At 44.6% G+C, this 18,847-nt stretch overlaps 1 protein-coding gene across 4 annotated transcripts in view; it reads right to left on the reverse strand.

The window, feature by feature from the left end:
• The window catches only part of KALRN (kalirin RhoGEF kinase), a gene marked incomplete at both ends in the record, with an annotated part of 523,644 nt that overhangs the window by 50,674 nt on the left and 454,123 nt on the right, over positions 1–18,847 (reverse strand). For 2 of the 4 annotated variants that reach the window (XM_082001554.1, XM_082001553.1), the window contains 3 exons: positions 1,479–1,574; positions 5,625–5,729; positions 6,581–6,864. In XM_082001554.1, the coding sequence (XP_081857680.1) occupies positions 1,479–1,574; positions 5,625–5,729; positions 6,581–6,864 (485 nt within the window). The remainder of the gene's footprint in view (positions 1–1,478; positions 1,575–5,624; positions 5,730–6,580; positions 6,865–18,847) is intronic. The other 2 variants (XM_082001556.1, XM_082001555.1) reach the window with 2 other exon arrangements.

An 18,847-nucleotide genomic window follows, 5' to 3' on the forward strand; every position in this document is an offset into this window, starting at 1 on the left:
CCCGCCCCCAAAGCATTAAAACAGAGAAGATATCCTGTTGCCAGAAGGTAGAAAAAGATGTTTCGGTAGCCCCAGGATGAGAAAACTCTTCCAAATTATTTCAAAACAACCTGAAAATATCCTGGTGTCTCAATCAGAACCAGTGTTAGGCTACACGTGGTCAGTGTTTCTCTGCCAAAGATTGAATGAGAATTCTTGGTAGTGAAGTAAAACACAAAATGAAACAGAAATAGATGGGTACACAGTAACATTCCACAATAATTAAAGTTTTCCCCAAATCCCTAGAAAGTAATTGCAATTGACATAACAGCCTGCATGCAGGGGAGAGAGAATAAAATATCCTCTGAAAAAATATCTAAACTGGATTAATGAAATACTTTTCAATTTGTTAGTCCCTCAATGGAATAAAACTATTTTGAGTAAATTTTCTAGGAATGTCCTTTTTGGTTTCCCATGTCACAACAAGCTCCTTCACCACTTATTCCTTATCAAGCACCCTATGAACACAGAACATCTTCATGTAGCAACATCTTAAACGGAGAACATACCAAAACTGTCTGGAATAATTGGCTAGATAAAGCTGCTTACACAGAGTTACAGTAATTCAATGATCACTGTGGGTTTTGTTGTTTTGTTTTTACTCTCGTCGTCCTTCCAGTATATGTAAAGAAATGAACCTTTGTAGGCTCATCATAACCCTGCTTTAATCCTGACTTGTTAATTAAGTTAAACTTGCTCAAAGCAAGCATTTACCTAAGTTGAGAGATCCTGGGACATGTAGAAAAAAGGTTTAGCTTTTATATTAACATTCTGAACTGTTTCAGGGAAAATTTAAGAGAAGTCAAGATATGAAACAGGGTTTACTCCTTGTCCAGCAGAGATGGGACCAGACGGGGAGAGTGCACAACATTGAAATTTTTGAACAAATTAAACCCAGAGCATTTTATCACTTGTTCCACTCCCTGTCAGATAGAGTTGACAAGGCAGATTAGAAGCAACACATGAATCTTTGTAAAATTAAAGTACAGCTGTAATACTTCAAGCAGTTCTACTCTTTAGAGGGTCTTTTCATTGAAGCCAGAATACCAAACAAATTCACCTATTGGGTAGTAAAACTCCTGTGCCTCAGAACAAGCTTTAAAACAAAACAAAACATCCCACTGCGTAAAATATGTGAAAGAATACCAACAAGCCCCCTGAAAGACTACAGTAGCTCATACCCTTCAAAGCCTGCTCCAAAAGCACCTTTTGACTTTGCAGCACAGACCCTGCATGCCAACGTGAGATGTAGGCTTCATCTCACACGGAGAGCAAAAATACTAGATACTCTACTGTGAAGCAGAGCACATAGGGTTAATAAAGCATAGTAGGTGAAGGTGGAAAGCAAGGAAATCAGAAAAAAGAGGTAGACTTTAAAGTCCTTCTCTAGAGTCACATTAGGCCTGTTGTGTACACAGTTTTCACAACACTAAACTTACCAGCTTACTTTTGACCAACTTTTCTATTGCACTGACAAGGTCCGCAGCAGTTGGGACATCGGAGGAGCTGTGTCGAGCAGCTAGCAAAGAAGAGGACTGCAAGACACCAGGTTGCAAAGGAAAAGCAAGTTAGCAGGATGAGAAGGGAGTAGGAAACCAGCGGTCAGTGAAGCAGCTTCTGAGACAGGAGGACAAATGTGGAAGGGGAGCAGGAGGGTTAGAGGACCACATGCATGGTCAGGTGAGTGACTGCAGCCCTATCAGGCAAGCACAGAATTGCCATCCACCTCTGGCTGCACATCCCTCTGAAGCAGGTCCAAGGCTGGGAACCAGGGAACAGTGTCAAAGAACTGAAGTTCATTGAAAATGAAAATGATCCAGAAAATTGATCTTCTCACTGGCAATGTAAGAAATTATCCCCTCCCCCATACATACATATTTAATAAATGTAGTTAAGTACAAGGTAGACATGGAGTTACAGGCAATAGGGGAGGGAGGCAGGGGGGAACAAATCATTCCCCCTCCCTTCCCCACAGATGAATTGCAACTCCAAATGAACTCAAATGACACTTCCCATTCATGCAACCTCATCCATCCAAAATGGATGGACATCAATCCATCTCTTCCCTCCCCTCTCTGCAGTAAGTGGAGAGAAAACACCCCTACATATCTCATCTATCCTAGGTACCTGGTACAGGAGGGCAGAAACACTCTTTGGAGATGCCCACTTTTCCCTATTGGCATTATTTAGAATATTTTCAGTCTCGCTTCTCTATGTCTGTCTGTTGGTCACAGGTATTCGATTTTAGGTGCCTGACATCATGTAACGTCTTTGCACGTCTCCACGCTCAGGTAGCCACAGCTAATATCTGCTGATCATTACAAACCTCCAGAAACACCGAGACCTCATCAATGTTCTACCCAAGCATCCCCCGTGGCGCTGCAAAGAGTGGCCTCGGTGTGAAATATTCACTTTTAGTTTAAGGTTTTTGCTCTGTACGGGCCTCTTCACCCCTTGGTCTTTGCCCTAAGAAACCTCACTTTGAAAACCCAAACTCATGTGATAGCTATGGAAATTGGTATTTATTAGCTCGCCTGTGTGTACATTTCTTCTCAATGAAATACAAGCACTGACTAAAACTACAAGCCCTTTGAAAACCTGGTTTTGGCAGGCTGACACGGGCTAAAGCATGGCTCAATTTTTATAAATGCTGCATTAAAATTATTAAAAAGCTTATTCATGTCTCAGCTGCTTAATAAAGGCCGTCTGGAGAGCATGTATTTCAGTGAAACCACCGTGTAGGTGCCAGCGAACACGCATCTGAGTTTAAAAAGTGCTGTGGAGTGAGAGGTGGAAATGTGATGGCAGGAATTAGGCAGCTGGCCACCTCCTTCAGCAGCCCTTTGGCAAGGTTGGTCATGTTGAGTGACACAGCCCCAGGAGGAGAAAAAAAAGGCAAAGGACACCAATCCCAACCAGAAGCCTTGTGACAGAGCAGAAGCTGAACAGTCTGCCACTCCTCATCATCTCACCTTTCACAAATAATACATCTAATCAACAGTTCTAATTACAACAACAAAAACTACAGGTAATCAAGCTGGTAATTGAAGAATTAGGCTGGTAATGCAGGATGCTCATACAAATGTAAAAGCGCAGACAGCCTGTTTCACCTGCAATGCGGACAGACATGTCTAGGAAAAAAAGGACTGAAAATAGGGACTTTGAAGAGAGACTGGACAAATACATAGACGATAACAGTCAAACAAAACCATTCTAGCCGGAGGAGTCTAATTTTTGGAGGCACTAAACAGCTGTTGCTCTCAATTCCTTTAACTGAAATTGCTCAATATCTCTGAAAAGTAAATAACTGCAGGATTTTGAAGGGAGCATGGAAACATTTGCTGCCTACAAGTCTTTCAGGGAAAAATAAAACTCTTCTGTGATTGATGAGAGGGTCTGCTTTGTATGGGGCAAATTGAAAAATGGTATTTCTATTTCTCAGGAAGTAAATTATTAATTTCTTATATGAAGATACCTTGCAATTTGCCTTTATAAGAGCCTCCAGAAGTAGCAAGGCATCATTATTGCTGCCTTGCAGATAGGCTCAGGGAACGGTGCTGCACCCCGCAGCGTGCATACATCACAGAATCACGGAATCATTAAGGTTGGAAAAGATCTTTGAGATCATCATGTCCAACCGACAACCACCATCCTCTGCACTAAACCGTGTCCTGACCTACCCTTGTTACTTCCCCACGCTGCAGCTGGTCCAACCTAATCCTGTGCCTGTAAGCAGTAGTAGGACATGAGCAGGGACCTCTGCACAAATTAACACTGTTGAAGAGCTCTTGGGTCCAGCATCACTCAAGCATTGCTAATGTGGTACTCCTGTGCCAGGGAATTCAGGAGCCATGTTTGTGAGGTCAAGATTTTCCCCCATGACAAAAAGTGAGTAGGGGGAGAAAAAGAGAGAGAAAAAGGGTTTCAGATGCATCTTGCCCTATTTAATCTTCTGTTTTAGGAGCGGGTGAAGAAACAGGATACCAAAACGCTCTATAAAGCTTAGACATCTGGAGCAGAAAACAGTTTAGTTCCACAACACTGGCGCTGTCAGAAATGTATTTAAGGAATACTGAAATCACATGGCATGTTAAAAATCAAAAGTAGTGACCCAACTAAAGCAGTTTTGTTTTTCTTTCAAAAAAACCCAAAACAAGTCCCCCCCAAAACCAAAAAAGCAAATTAACCCCAAAACATTTAGCTTAACACCATAGGGAAAAAGCCAGGAGCAACTGCTATTGTGCTGGGCACAGATCCACCATGGCTCCGCTTCACTGACCTTTCTCCTCTGCCCCTCGCCAGACAGCCAGCAGCACATGCAGCACTCAAAGGGCAAGAGTCCACAACTCCAGCTGCTTCCTTCTGGTCTTGCTGCCACCACAATGTCATAACATTTCCTGACAGATTAGCAGCAAGCCCCCGAATCCTTTCTTCCATCATTCTGCTCCTTTGCACCCTTCTCTCTATGTATTTCCAAACTCCTTCCTGAACCTTCCCCAAGAACTTTCTGGGTTGTTGTTTTTCCTGACAATTTATTAATCTCCCCTATCCTTGCTTCTTTGCACGCAGTAATTACAATCAGGGGATAGAGATACAGAAGTGGCAGTGCTAAAAACAGATGCCAGCAGGAAAGCAGGAAACAGCTAAACAGGAGGATGGATTTCTACAACGGAGACGACAGCACCAGGAAAGGGTGGGGGAGGACACGTGCAAGACAGGACCCACACTGACTGGGAATGCAAACCACCGTCGTAGCCATATCCACAGATTCTCAACCCAAGTCCAAGAGAGCAACTGAAGGACTCTGCAAGCCACTGCACCATCTACTGCAGCAAATTTGGACTCAACATTCAAGAGACGCTAGCGAACAGCAGAGAACTACCACCACCAGCATGGTGCACAAAGATGGGCAGACCAAAGCCTTTCCCACCCTCCTGAGAGGGACTTCAGACACCTTGTGGGCTTCTGAGCTAACTGGAGCTGATGGACCATTCAGTGATGATCAGCCACATATGCTGAAAATGCCAAACGATAGCACTGGGTAGGCTTTTCCATCTTCAAGTTTCAAAGCACTTTAAAATGGAGAGTGGGTGGTGGGGCACAGACTGACAACATTCCTGAACCCGGTCACACAAAGTCTGAGTGGAGAGCCCAAGCTATCTAACCCTTGGTAAATGTGGTATTTGTGGACTCAAGCAGAGTCCAGCATCTGTCCTACTTTCCAGGTCCAGGCTGCCACCAAATACCATTTCTGCTGCTACTGCCACACACCAACGGCACTTTTAAAACAGATGTGGAGAACATGCATTATCAGCCTGAATTGAATTTCTGACTACACACAACATGAGCACCTGTTTCATGACGATCTACCTGTCATGAAATGGGATGCCAGGGCTAAATTGCTTATCCAGCACTATTTGTAAATCCAGTTGGTGAAAGGTACTAGATTATGATTTGCACATAGGAGTCTCTCGTAACCACAAGTGTAGGCCCTGGATACTAGAAGACCACTACAAAACCACTGTGAAATGGCTATGTGAGAAATGCACTTAAACAGCAAAATGATATGGTAGGGGAGGCCTTACCATCTCATCTTGGGCTGGATCATTGTCAAAAATCTTCATAGGAGGAGGAAGAGGTGTGTGAGACTCTTCATCTGGTTCATCTTCTCCCCAACCCTTCTTGCTCTTCTGAAGAAAAGTTAAATATAATTAGAACCAGGGATGGGCTTCTTTTCTCTTTTTAGATATCTGAGCTCTACCACTAGGCTTTGAGTCCGTTAATACTAATACTGGCTCAATATTGCGTTGGGTGGAGAGAACTGCAGGTAATGCTAAGTATTGTGGAAGAGAAGCAATAAAGACATAAGTTTTTGCTGGTTAATCCTGGTGCATTCTAAGAGTTACAGAAATACAGTTTATCAGTCACCCAAGCAGGTAAGGCAGTTACAGCTGTCTGTGTGCTGATGGAAAAGTATTCTTTAATTTAAATGAGAACATCTCAATGTACAGTTTCTAAAATGAATTCGTCTATTTGTGTTCGGTTAGTATCTTCTCCATTTTTGGCTTATAAGTCCTTATTCACTTTATCAGGAAAGAGCCATTCTCGCAAAGAACATGCCTGCAGAGAAACTGCAGCTACAAATAGGTAGCAGATTTAACAGAGACATGGCTATTTCTCTGAGTGTTTTCTTTCAATAAGGAATTACACTGTCATGAGGTGATATGAACCTCAGCGCAAAGGGATAACAGCTGCTCAAGAATAACTTCATTTCTATCCTTGACAGCTTTCTAATAGGCTATTAAAAAAATCTAGTCCAAGCAATAATATATGTAGACTTTGAAATGCTGTTCCCTATATATTCCACTGCTCTTTGGACGACAACGCTGTTTGCAACACAGCTTCAATCAATGCAATTTAACATATGATTTGCTGTTCCCTCTAGACCCTAAGGGAACTGCATTTACTCAAGCGTAAATCACACACCACAGAAAAGACTATCAGAGATATGATCTTTCCTGCAACAAACACCAACACACACCTCATCTGCGCTGTCTCCTTGAGGAGTGGTTTCATCTCCGGTCTTTGGTGAGCCGAGGTCAAAGCTCTTCCTGCCATCTCGCACCTTCTTTTGTTTCTTGATGTTGCTCTCAGTCTTCCCGCTGTTCAGCCGGCGCACAGGACTAGTCAACCATTTCTTCAGGGTGTTGGTTGAGCGCTTGGGGCCAGGAGAGCTCTGGATTGAGTTGAGGGATGGCTGAGGTTGCAAATTGGCCACTGAATCAGACTTGCCCCCGTTGTCATTGGAAGAGACTGAATATGCATCTGGAAGAAAACAACACAGGTGAGAGATCATACCAGTAACTCCTCTATTTCCTAGTGCACAACAAGCGCTTGGCAGTCCTAAGCATGAAAATACAATCTGCCTCAATACAGGTTTTGTGACCTATGGACATTGTGTAAACTTTATTGCATAGCAGAGAGAGGAGGCGTATGCCCTGCAACAGGCATTTTTTACAATCTTACACACTTCTTTCATTTCCTACCACGCTATCTGTCCTTAAGAAAGATCGCAGACAGCAAAGTTACCTAGTTTTTGATGAAAGCCTGAAATTCATGCTAAGTGCTGAATTCCTCAGCTTCTTCCCACAGATTTCATTGTGAATTGCCAGGAAGAAAATAAGCACAAAAAGCAGATAACTACAGAAGACCTGAGAGGCACCAATGCTTTGTCAGGTTCCAATTCCATAAATGTTTCTCAGCTGTTTCCAGACTCTACTGACATTACTGTTAGTTAGACTACTTATTAACTTTTGAAGGTTATTTGAAGCACCATAAAATTACCTCCTTTGCCCCTGAAAGCAATTTGTCAGAAGACTTCACACCTTCCCTAGAACTAAGAAACTGGAATGAACAATTACAAAAGATGACAAATTGTTGAAACCAAAGGAAACTCCCAAGAAGAAGATACAGGGCAGGCTTAAAATCAAAAAAAGATTTCCATTATACCCAAACTGATGTGTATCCAACAGCAATTACCGATACACATCTTCAGACTAGCTCCTTAGAAATGGGTGCAACTTCCCTTACTCCCCCCCAAAGCAACACACCAAAGCCGTGCCAATGTCAATAAGTCTTCAAAATCAAAGCAAACAAGCTGCTTGAAGATTTCTCAATTGCCCTTCACCTTTCTGAAACCAGGCAAGGCAACTCCCTCCCCAGGAGCAATCAGGGACTGAGATTTTTAATCCCACACAGCTTAAGATGAATTTTTTTTTTACAGAATTCAGAAATCGTCACAGTCCTGTAAGGCACATCTCAGAGTGTACATCAGAAAGCAGTCACCTGATGTTATTAAACATTTTAGATGGATATCTTTTAATCTTTTATCTGCCCCAGCAGAAGACAAAAACGTTAAGTTATAACACATGAAAATAGCCTGGTACATCCACATATTCTCAGTTCAGCAATAAATATCATTAGAGATACTGGGTAGTACACACGCTGAAGGAGAGCTACTCTCCCAGAAAATCATTACCTATATTGTTTCAGAAGCCAGTTCCTGCTACCTGCTATCTCCTGCCCGGCTTGGCAGAGCTGCTGCTCACAGCCAGCTATGCACTGAGCAGAGATCGCAGCCTGCCTTGTCTGCCAGCTTGTTAAATGCAGACCCTGAGAGTTATAATATTTTATAATTATAGACAGCCTCAGTCAGAAGTTGAACCAACAACTTATTACATACCTGAGGTCAAAAGTTAGGTTTTTAGACAGTTTTTCCATATGGGAAATAATCGTAACAAGCTAGAGGGAGTCAAAGTTCATCTCCCAGACAGGAAGAAAATCCAAGTCATCTGTCTTCTGACGACAGGAGTGAGTGTCAGAGGGGCTGGGAGGAGGACGCATCCCAGGTGGAGCTGCTGGGTTTTTTCTGACGTTCCTCCGTCAGGGCAAAGTAGCAGTCTTATCTCAAAAAGGCCTGGGTTTAGCCAGCTCCCGTTGATGTTATTTCATGCACACGAAGTGGCATTAAATCAACTAGCGCAAGATAGTATTTGTCAGTGGCCAGCTTATCTTCCACTCAATAGGCTTTAGATAGTCTCCTCTTGCAGGCTCCACGTGATGCTCTGGGAGTTCATCAGCGCACCTTGCGTCAGCAACTTCCAGGGTTTCGTGATGGCCATTTTGATTTTGCAAGTGCCGTCGCCCCTCTGTCCCCCAGCAGCACCGGCAGCCCCGCAGGCAGTGGGGGAAGCACGAGGGCTCCTCGCCAAGGGGCTGTGCTGAGCGGGGTGCCCTCAGATGCCCACGCTCCCACTGCCGGTGCGCGGGGAACCGGGCTGCGGTCACGGGAGGAGAAATGCTGGCAGCGATCGCTCTGTGGGGGCTGCCACTGTCAGGGATGATGTGGGGCAAGCAGCTGTATCATGGACTCACTGCTTTTGCTGGGGCCTGGGCATGGTGGGACATTGAGGAGAACAAAGGACAAGCTGGTCTTCCCGCATCTCGGCTGATTAACGTACAGGGAGGTTTTTACTACAGCTTGGAAGTAACACAGTCCAACCCCTACCTCCAGTCGACGGCACCTTGCCAATTTAACTTTTAGTAAGGGAAGGGAGCTGACAGGAGGCTAAAGGGAGCCTGGGACAACTCCATCCACCCTCAGGATTTGTTAGGGAGATGTGTAATCCTACCTCAGCCTGGTGGGCTCGAGGCAGGGCCAAACCCAGCAACCCCGAACTCTGTGGTGGAAGGGGCAGAGACCTACCTTCCCACCAGGAAACGCCCCTGGTTTTACGAGCAGAGCCAGGCCCCGGCCTTGCTGCCTCCCTCTCCCTTCCCCAGGCAGCACAGCCACGGCCGGGGCACGGACAGACACACAGCACCTCCCGCACCGCCGCACTCTTTGCTTGAGGCCGTCCTGGGGAAGCAACGGTCAGTCACTGTCCACTGCCATCCCAGGGAAGGAAGGCAGCAGGTGGGCAGGAACAGCCCAATCCCTGAGCTGGCCCACAGCACACCTTACCTGCCTGCAGAAATTCTGGCCAAAGTTTAACCCAGAGCCAGGAAACCTCTGTAGACCAAACATCAGGCCTCCAGACCCACAAGCCATGATGAAAGCCAACCCAAAGGTTTGCAGAGGGAGGTGTGTTACACTGAGCAATGATCCCACTTGAAAGAGGCTCTGGATTTTCCTGCTCAAGGTCATGCCTTTGGTGATGAAAAAGGCTATTTACCAAGGGGTTACTAAATCTCAGTTTAATCTCAGATATGAAGTCTCCTTCTTTCTCCTTGTCCGCTGAAGTGCCCAGTCTAACCATTGTAAGGCATCTGGGACAGAGCCCGGGCTTCGCTTGGCCCATGCAGCCCAAGACTGGAAATGGGGCCTTATCTTGCCTTTACGTGGTAACATAGTCTTTGCTGGCTGGAGGGCAGGCAGGGAGGTGAAGGGAAAGGCTGGTATAAATCTCCCTGCTCCCCAGCCACCATGATGGGGTGAGTTTGCTCTACCCAGCACCCTACACACGTACAAAGCACTCTCATCTCATCGTCCCACTTCCCACCATTGCCAAACATGCACTATCCAAAAACCACACCAAAAGTCCACACACAATATTCATAACCTTTTTTCCTTTTCTTTTTTAAAAGGCACTGCAAATACGGACACATTTGTGAGCAAGTCACACTTGCCTTTTGTCAGCCCTGCTGAGAATGATTTCCTTTGCACGTAAAGCAGGTCACCTCAGCATGGCTGCAGAGGCAGGACTGGAGCTCAAGGAAGAACAGAGCTCACACAATGAGAGACAGAAACATGCAACACAAAAAACCTGCCAGTAAAGACTTTGGAAACAACCTCCTAAGCTGTGCTTGTGTGAGCTCCATGGCTTCTGTGGCACATACGGCTACAAACACATTAATCATGACACTTGATACTAGCCTGAGATACAGACACCAGGTGGATCAATCAGAAGAAGAGGACATGTTATCCTGCTCTTCTTGCAGAGCACTAGCACATATGCGCTCTGCAAACTGTATTGGTAGAGCTGCTTGGAAACACAGTTTGCTTAAGAAAAGCCAGAGAGCACTTTGGAAAAGAGGCAGTGGTACATTGCACGGTAATTCAGGCAGCCGCCGCTGCCCGCGAGGACCAGCAAAGCAGTGGCAGCCCTCACACTGCAGCGGGTCTGCAGGAACGTCAGGGCTCAGCAGAGAGCTGCAGCAAGCAGTCGTCCTGCCACCAATGTCCCGGGACACACGTGTCTAAAAAAAGGTATTTAGTGAAGTGAAATGGCTGTAGGGAGGTCAGCAGACTAGTGTGGCTAGATTGATTTCCTGGCCAAACCATTCATTCAGACAGAAGAAATGATGGTTTCCAAAACACCCCTAAGCAAACCTCCAAGAAACTTCTGGCAATAGGACTGTGACAGGTACTCAGCCAGACCAGAGAGCTGAAACACTCAGAGCTTTTGCACCATCAGAGGCATGAAATATTTGTTGTTGTTGCTCAAATGAACAGACGTCTATAAAAGCATGCCTCTCACTTGAAAAATGGAAGGTTCCAGTTCTGTGCAACCTTGGGTGAAAGGAAAAACGAAAATCTCATAGACCCATTTTAGAGGCACAGTTGTATTCCCATTTGAGTCAGTAGGAAATACTGCTGGAACATAAATACATGGCATTTTATTTTTACCTCCCAGTTCCCCAGAGCACACATGGGAGGGCAGATCTGTCTGGTCAGGCTCAGGCAGCACCGGACTCATCTGCAGTAACTCAGGTCGCTAATGGGGAAAGGGAAAGGCTTCTCAGAGCAACTCAGAAGAAAATATCAGGCTTCTCTTTTTTGATCCATACTAACCACAGATCACATACGATAGGAAGGAAATATGCTTCCATAACTAGAAGTTAATATAGAATATAGCTATGAAGACAGGTGACTATGGCAGGACACAATCTTTAGGCAAGAAGAGGTGAATCTTGTTCTCATTTATGTATGGATGCATTTCTCACCCCAGAAAAACAGCCTGAGAGAAAAGGATTTTTCCACAGAAGTCAAAGGAGATGAGCCAGAATGGGAACTCTGTAATCCTATTAGCATGTGCATTTAAATCAACAATTTTTTTTGCAGAAATAATTCCACTCATGAATGAAAGCCAATAATGACAATCTGACCGATGAGCACATAAATTAGCTCTGCTGTGCTCGACAGAGTCCATTTTCCATATTTAGTGATTCCTGTAAAATAACATTTCTGACAAAGATGGAATTGAATCAGATGTGGGTGAAAGACTAACTCGGTCTTTACTCGAGCTATTATTTCCTGAAGATCAGGAATCTCAGTACCAGAAAATCTTGGAAAGCAGGAGTCATCTAGACCCATCCTATGCACAAGCAAAGCCTTTATATTAGTATTCCACACTAAACAAACAAGAATCATCTAAACCATCAAAATGCACCCTCTTCTGCCCTTTCCAAGAGGATCTCCTTCACCATACAGGCTGTATGCTCCAGGTCACAGCTCTCAGCCCCTTGAGGCTTTATACTCTCCCTCAGGAAAACACTGCTGTGAGAGCCACCTCAGATCTGCTCGAGGGCTTTAGGGCTAAAGCTCGACTTGACAGACACAAAGATGGTAGAACAAGGTATGAAAACTGCTTCTTTGGTCTCTTCTGTGCTTTTGTATCAAATGTCCAAAACACACTCAGTGAAACATTTTTATTGGCACGAGTCAGGGTTACAAAACTTTGTGGCTTAAGCAGATGACAGTACCGATCCCAGTCTTAGTGTCAGAGCCTATTCCGCCTGTAAAACCTGGCATGGATTTGCAAAAATTTGGGAGGTAACAACATTTGCATAACACAAAGTCACTCTACAGCTATTCCTCAAGTGAAAACACTAGCTCACAACAATGTAAGTAATGAATCTGACAACTTTTAATGTCAACAGATAAACGGTCTCCTCAGGCACTGCCTCTGAAAAAGGCTCCAGTGAAGACTGTAAGTGAACATGAGGAAATTTTCAGTGCCCATGTCAGACAAAGATAAAGGACAACTGGCCTGAAAAGTCCTTTAGATTAGGGGTACATTAAACTTTCACAATGGAATTGCAAAACTCGCCCTGGTGTCCTTCATGGCTCCCTCTCTGCTCCTGGGTCTGCTTAGGTGCTCTACACATGTCTGACCGCAGATCTGCCCCATGCTTTGGCTCAAGAGAAAAATGAGATCACAGAATCCCAGAAGCATTAAGGTTGGAAAAGACCTTCAAGATCATCAAGTCCAACCATCAACCCAACACCACCATGCCCACTAAACCATGTCCCGAAGTGCCACATCCACACGTTTTTTGAATGCTTCCAGTGATGGTGACTCCACCACCTCCCTGGGCAGCTTGTCACAATGCTTGACCACCCTCTTGGTGAAGAAATTTTTCCTAATATCTAATCTAAACCTCCCCTGGTGCAACTTGAGGCCATTTCGTCTCGTCCTATCACTAGTTACTTGGGAGAAGAGACCAATACCCACCTCACCACAACCCCCTTTCATGTAGTTGTAGAGAGCGATAAGGTCTCCCCTCAGCCTCCTCTTCTCCAGACTGAACAATCCCAGTTCCCTCAGCCTCTCCTCATAAGACTTGTGCTCCAGCCCCCTCACCAGCTTCGTTGCCCTTCTCTGGACATGCTTGAGCACCTCAACGTCCTTCTTGATGGGTTGATGAAATGAGACCACATAGGACCCAGTTTCACACCAGAGAGTAAAGACATGTTCAAACTACATCATGGAAATCTAAATGCAAATTTTTCTCCAACGTTCAAATATTCTTCCTAACTTTATAATCTCCTTGAAATGAACAGAATTGAGAAGGTTCGACTGAATTTTCTGTTTGTGTTTCAGACTATCATTTGAAGCTTCAAGCTGGAAGTAACATCAAAAAGCACAAATCAATCTGGCAGGATTCTCACAATTCCATTTATGTGAATGAAATGACTTCTGTCCTAACTCAAGAAAAGTGGTGTAGAGTTAAATATTTTATGCAAAAGTTTCTAGTCTGATAGAGAAAGTAGCCTACACTGCTAAAAGCAGATGTACTTGACAAACTTTCCAATTGCTGTAATGTAAAAACTCAAAATTTGACTTTGTTTCACTGTGAAACATTCAAACAAGACTAACTTCCAAAAAGAACAGGGGAAACGAAGGGATTAAAACCTAAATTAATCACGCAACATTCAGAACGCAGTTTCTTTATTGAATAGTTGATACTTCTTGGAAATGGGAAAGAAGAGGTGCTTTGAGATAGAGAATGATCTGTAGAGTTCCCTTTAGCGACACTGTAAAGCAGGGGATGCTCCCGGGTGATTTTGCGTATGGGTTTTGCCTTTGGGAAATGGTCACCTATCTGTTGTTTTTAATATCCAACTTTCTGATCATTACTTCCAGGTAGAAACCTAAGCTGAGGAAAACAAGCACTCACCTAGCTGGGGTGGGCAAACACCATCACTTGGAGAAGCTCATTTTTGTGGCAGTCAAGGAGCTGTGCACACTCCTGCCCAGAGGTGATGCAGAGCAGGAATCACACCCTGTAGGAGCCTCTCTCTTTCCATTAACTACAGAGGGAGTCCAAGGAAATTACACCCTTAGCTAAATTTAGTTGTTGTGAATCCCCTTCCCACATTTGAGTATGTTTCATGCCAGGCCGATCTCGCAGCAGGAAATGATTAGCTGAAGTTAAGCATCTGACAATTCACTTTAATGAGCAATAATTCATGGCAACCCGCCATTAGCTTCAGTTGAATAGCTTTTATTTTTAGCTGGTGTTGCTCAGATGCGGCTTTCATCCAGCATGCGCTGGGAAAGCTGACATCCCGAAGTAGTCTCCAGGTCTTGGTTGTGCCAGTCAGAGTGTCAGGGCTCGAGAGCTCCAGTTCTTGGAGGTCAGCGAAAAGTCACTGCAGTTCTGGGAAAGTTTCAAAGAGTGAGATAAAACCAAAAGCCTGGAGAAACAGCACAGAGGCGCGTGGTCTCAAGAGACCTTGCAAGAACAGTTACTGAAATCCTGAGAGCGTGCTGAATGACTGAGCTGGGTCTCCAGGGAGAGAAACAGCACAAGGGGAAGGCACAGAGAGAGCCTGCTGAAATAAAACATGACTTTGTTACTGCCCAAGAGTGCCTAGTGAGAGAACAGCTACAGAAGTCATCTCTATTGTATCTGCTGCTTCACGTGGACCTAAAGCTATTGTCAGAGGTCACTGTAGGGAGGGCATGGGAAGAAGAGGGAGATGAGTCCTCAGATGAATACAGGGCAGAGTCTTGTTTCCTACAGATGAGGATTTAATAGAGGAGCTGCTGCACATGAAGGCAGAACATGTCCTTGTGCCTCTGAAGAGACTCTCAGGAAAGTGTGCCACTCAACCCCATGGCACCAAGCACTTGAACAGCAGCTGAAACATCTGTGGTCCTCCTCTCTCGGTGTCCTGCTCAGAAACGCGTTTCCATGTAACAGCTTACAACTGTGATGGGTATCTACGACTTCTCTGGTGGGAGGTTTGAGCCTTTTGCTCTCCATTTATCCGCCTGAGAAATTCACCCTGCTTCAGAGGCCCATCTGACCCCTCACATAAGCTGCTATGAGTTCATGACAGCAATAATGAGAAGAAACATCCACAGAGTGAATCCACCAACCCATTGGTAAGTGAGATACTCCTAGCCAGCTCCTATCCCAAAATACTATGAGATAGGTACATTACTGCTTTGAGTCCTTCAAGGGAGCCTCGCTTATCTCCCCACCAAAGCAACAACTTTTTAGAATAGGTTTTTACTGAATAAAGGGTGTGGAAAAGCTCAGAAAAAGAGCAGTTGCTCCACACAGCAGAGTTTGAGGCCAGGTGCAGTATTTCTACACACTTAATTTCATTCACCCATTCTCTTGCCTCGGGTTTGTGCCCAGCACACGTCTCAGACCAGCCCAGAGCACAGCGAGAGCAAGTCCTATACATCTGCTGGGAGCACACGTGGTGGAGCAGCCTTCACGTAATGCCTCACAGCTGGGAGAGCAGATTTTTGAAGTCAAGAGGCACGCATTTTGCTTTAGCAAAGAAAGGAAATAAAAAAGTCAAGACTAACAAGATCCAGAAAGAGCATGCCTTTTTTTTTTTTGAGCAAATCAACATTTATTTCAATTTAGTCAAACAACTCATTGAATCACTTCTCTAAAGTTCTACTTTACATTTTGTATGTACACTGTCCTCGTTCTGTGACAAAAATAAAGTAATCCCCGACCCTGAAGTTTCTTGAATAAGTGTCGCTAGCAGCAAAAAGAACAAAGCCCCAAACACAAAGCAAAAATCCCCCTTGCTAGATTTTGATAGGAGACTTATGCATGTTCCGTAAAAAAGTTTTAACCCTGAACCTTTATGGAAAACTATATGGGATGATGAAGGGGAAAATGTCATGTTTGAAGCTGAACAAGAGCAGCATTTGCTGGCCTTTGCAAGTACACTGTTACTTTTAGCATAACGAACCGTGAAATGCTTAGACACCCACATAGAAGCAGACTTTTAAACTTTGATCTACACAGTTTTGCTCTGCTGGGAGCGTAAGGGTACCGGACTCGGCAAATACCATCTTTTATCCTGGTGGTGGGCACAAAACCAAACTTTATTACATGTTTTCCAAGCAGCTGTTAGTACAACACAAGCCTTATTCTTTTGCGAAGTGTCAAGGGTCAGCTTCATTCAGCAGCTCCCAAATTGAGCTACTGTAAGAATTTTGAAGTAATTTCTCAGTTAAATGACATCATTGCTAAGATCAACTCTGCCTTACACTTGAAGCCAGCAACCTCTATGATGAGGTAGACCACTCTGCTGAATAGAGGGGAGAGGAGGGAGGAGGATGACACTTGAATATTATATTTATGTCTCCCTACCTCAAAGGAAACTGTGGCTATGTGCCCAAACAATTCCTCATGGAACAACAGAAGAGTATCGGTGACAAAATAAATTGGAATTGGGCAAAAAAAAAGCAAGAACAGAACCCAAAGTTTTTTGGGATAGGAAGAAAAACTGCATGTTGAGAAAGAAGGGATTGGTCATTAAACTTTCCAGGCACACGCAAGGCTCAGAAAGCACAGAAAACAAGCAGAACAAACAAACACAACTGTGTGCATCTTAGCGTCAGCTTCTTTTGCCAAATGCAGTAGCTTCCAACATTCAGCAGCTGTGTCTTGCTTTCTAGTGCTGTGGAGTTCTCTTTGGTACTTGGAGGCTGTCAGGAGCTCCAGGCAAAGAGAAAGTCTTTGTCCATTTACCAACCAATTCCAAAGGCGCTGATCTTGAATAACTTTACTAAGCAAGAGTGATACAGATGTCTAGGAAAGGGGACTTTTCTCTTAGTAAAGTTGTGGTAGGTGCAGTGGAAACCCAAGGCAATCTACATGCTTGTCAAATTGTGCCTAGGTAAGAACAGAGTCCTCCATGAACGTCTCTCATTTGTTCACTCTTAAATTATTCAGGCTCTGACAGCCCCTGAAAAGAAAAGAACGGAATAAGAATAAGTTGCAAGTGGTGCAGGGCAAGAGCGGACACCACGTAACCACCAAGAACAACGAGGTTGGGGTGTTTGACGACAGACACACTGCAGCCGGAGCCTCCAGGGCTGGTGCCCAAAGCAGCTTCCTCCATGCCCTTGTCCTCCAGAAATACTAGCGGAAAATACAAGCTCACAGCAAAGGTATTGGCTGGGATGAATTAAAAGAAGAAATGAATGAAGTAAATGCAAACAGCGGTTTGGAAATAAAACACACAGATAAGAACTGCTGGTGCTTGTGATGTTTTGCTCTTTGAACACGGCACAGGGAAATGGCTAAGCAGCTCGGAGACTTTTAACTGCACACTCAAGACTATCAGTTAGACTTGTGGGAAGCTTTAATTCACTCAGCTCAAGTAGGAAAAATCAGAACATCACTTGCCGTTCCATACAACAGGCTCACATGACCTATGTCTTGGTTTTTCGTTTGACAGCTCTCCAGGATAGGAGCAGTTCTGTGAGGAACCTTTCCTGTGGTGCCGGTCAGCAAGTTTATCAAATTTCAGGTGACGAAATCACTACCACACTCTATCTGCGTCAGCAAGAAAGATGGGATGGGAACTTGAAGTCTCTGAGAAGAGCATCTGCTGCATGGGAACAGGAGAGCTCTCTGCAATGCCCTGCCAAGGTCTCAGCCCTCTGAAGCTGTGCAAGTGCCTTGACCCAGCCATCAGCCTTCCCAATAAGGCTAATCCTGAGAAACTCATTGATTTTGACTTTTGGAGGGCCACACTGAGCCTCCCACAGCTTTTACGGTGCTTACACCGTTACTCTTTACCAGCAGCCTCCTCAAAGAAAAAATTCTACATCCAGCTTAGCAGAGATGTGAAGAAGTGCACTCCATAAACTGTACTGCTTCACTCCCAGCTACGTCACTGCACCTAATCGCAAATGTCTGCAAAAATGCTCTACCAAGCAACCTGTTTTAATAAGCGACTATTATTACAAAAGCCATCTTCACTATTGCGGAGTAATTGCTTTCTTTCAGCCCCCTCTTTCAAGGTAATTAGGAAAAAGAAACACTTACTTGAACACAACAGCGAAGGCTGGACTGCTCTAGCAGCAGAGGCTCTTTGATTCTGAAAAGACTTTGTTGAGTACAAGTGATCTCTTACTGCAACGACATCTGATCATAGACATCCACCTGCCTGACAGTTTAGTATCTCCAGGACATGAGACTGCAGTGAACATTCAGCGAGCATTAGCCTTTAGATGTTTGTCTGGAGCTTGCCTTGCTTGAGGCTTTTCTTAGACACACTACCAGACGACATTTTACAGCAGCCCAGCTCTGAGCAGCTACAGCCCTCCCTGAGCAGCCCAAGATGTTGAAGCCTGAGCGATTTCTCTGATACTAAGGCAAAGTCAACTAAGATGCTGCTCTCTGCTCAGCACCTGTGCCCTGGCAGGAGCTGCGCTCTGCTATTGCAGAGCTGAAGTTACTACTGTAACATTCAAACCGTTTGCCACCTCCTTGCCTAAAGCTACGATTTTCCTTCTGCCACCCTAGAAAGGATCCCTGTTGATTAGTACTTATTCCATTTCCTGAAGAAATCTATTCAGCCTCCACACGCTTCAGCTGAGAGCAATGTTTGAATATCGTGTTGATCCTCAGGGTTCAAACTACAGAAGGTACAAAGAATACCAGACTTGAGGCACTTCAATGGTATTAACTGTGAATCATCTTTTTACATTGTACCACTCAGAGACATTTGGATCTAAAACACATCTGCATTTCT

This window comes from Phaethon aethereus (genome assembly GCF_964289735.1).
Source record: "Phaethon aethereus genome assembly, chromosome: 6".
Classification (NCBI taxonomy): Eukaryota; Metazoa; Chordata; class Aves; order Phaethontiformes; family Phaethontidae; genus Phaethon; species Phaethon aethereus.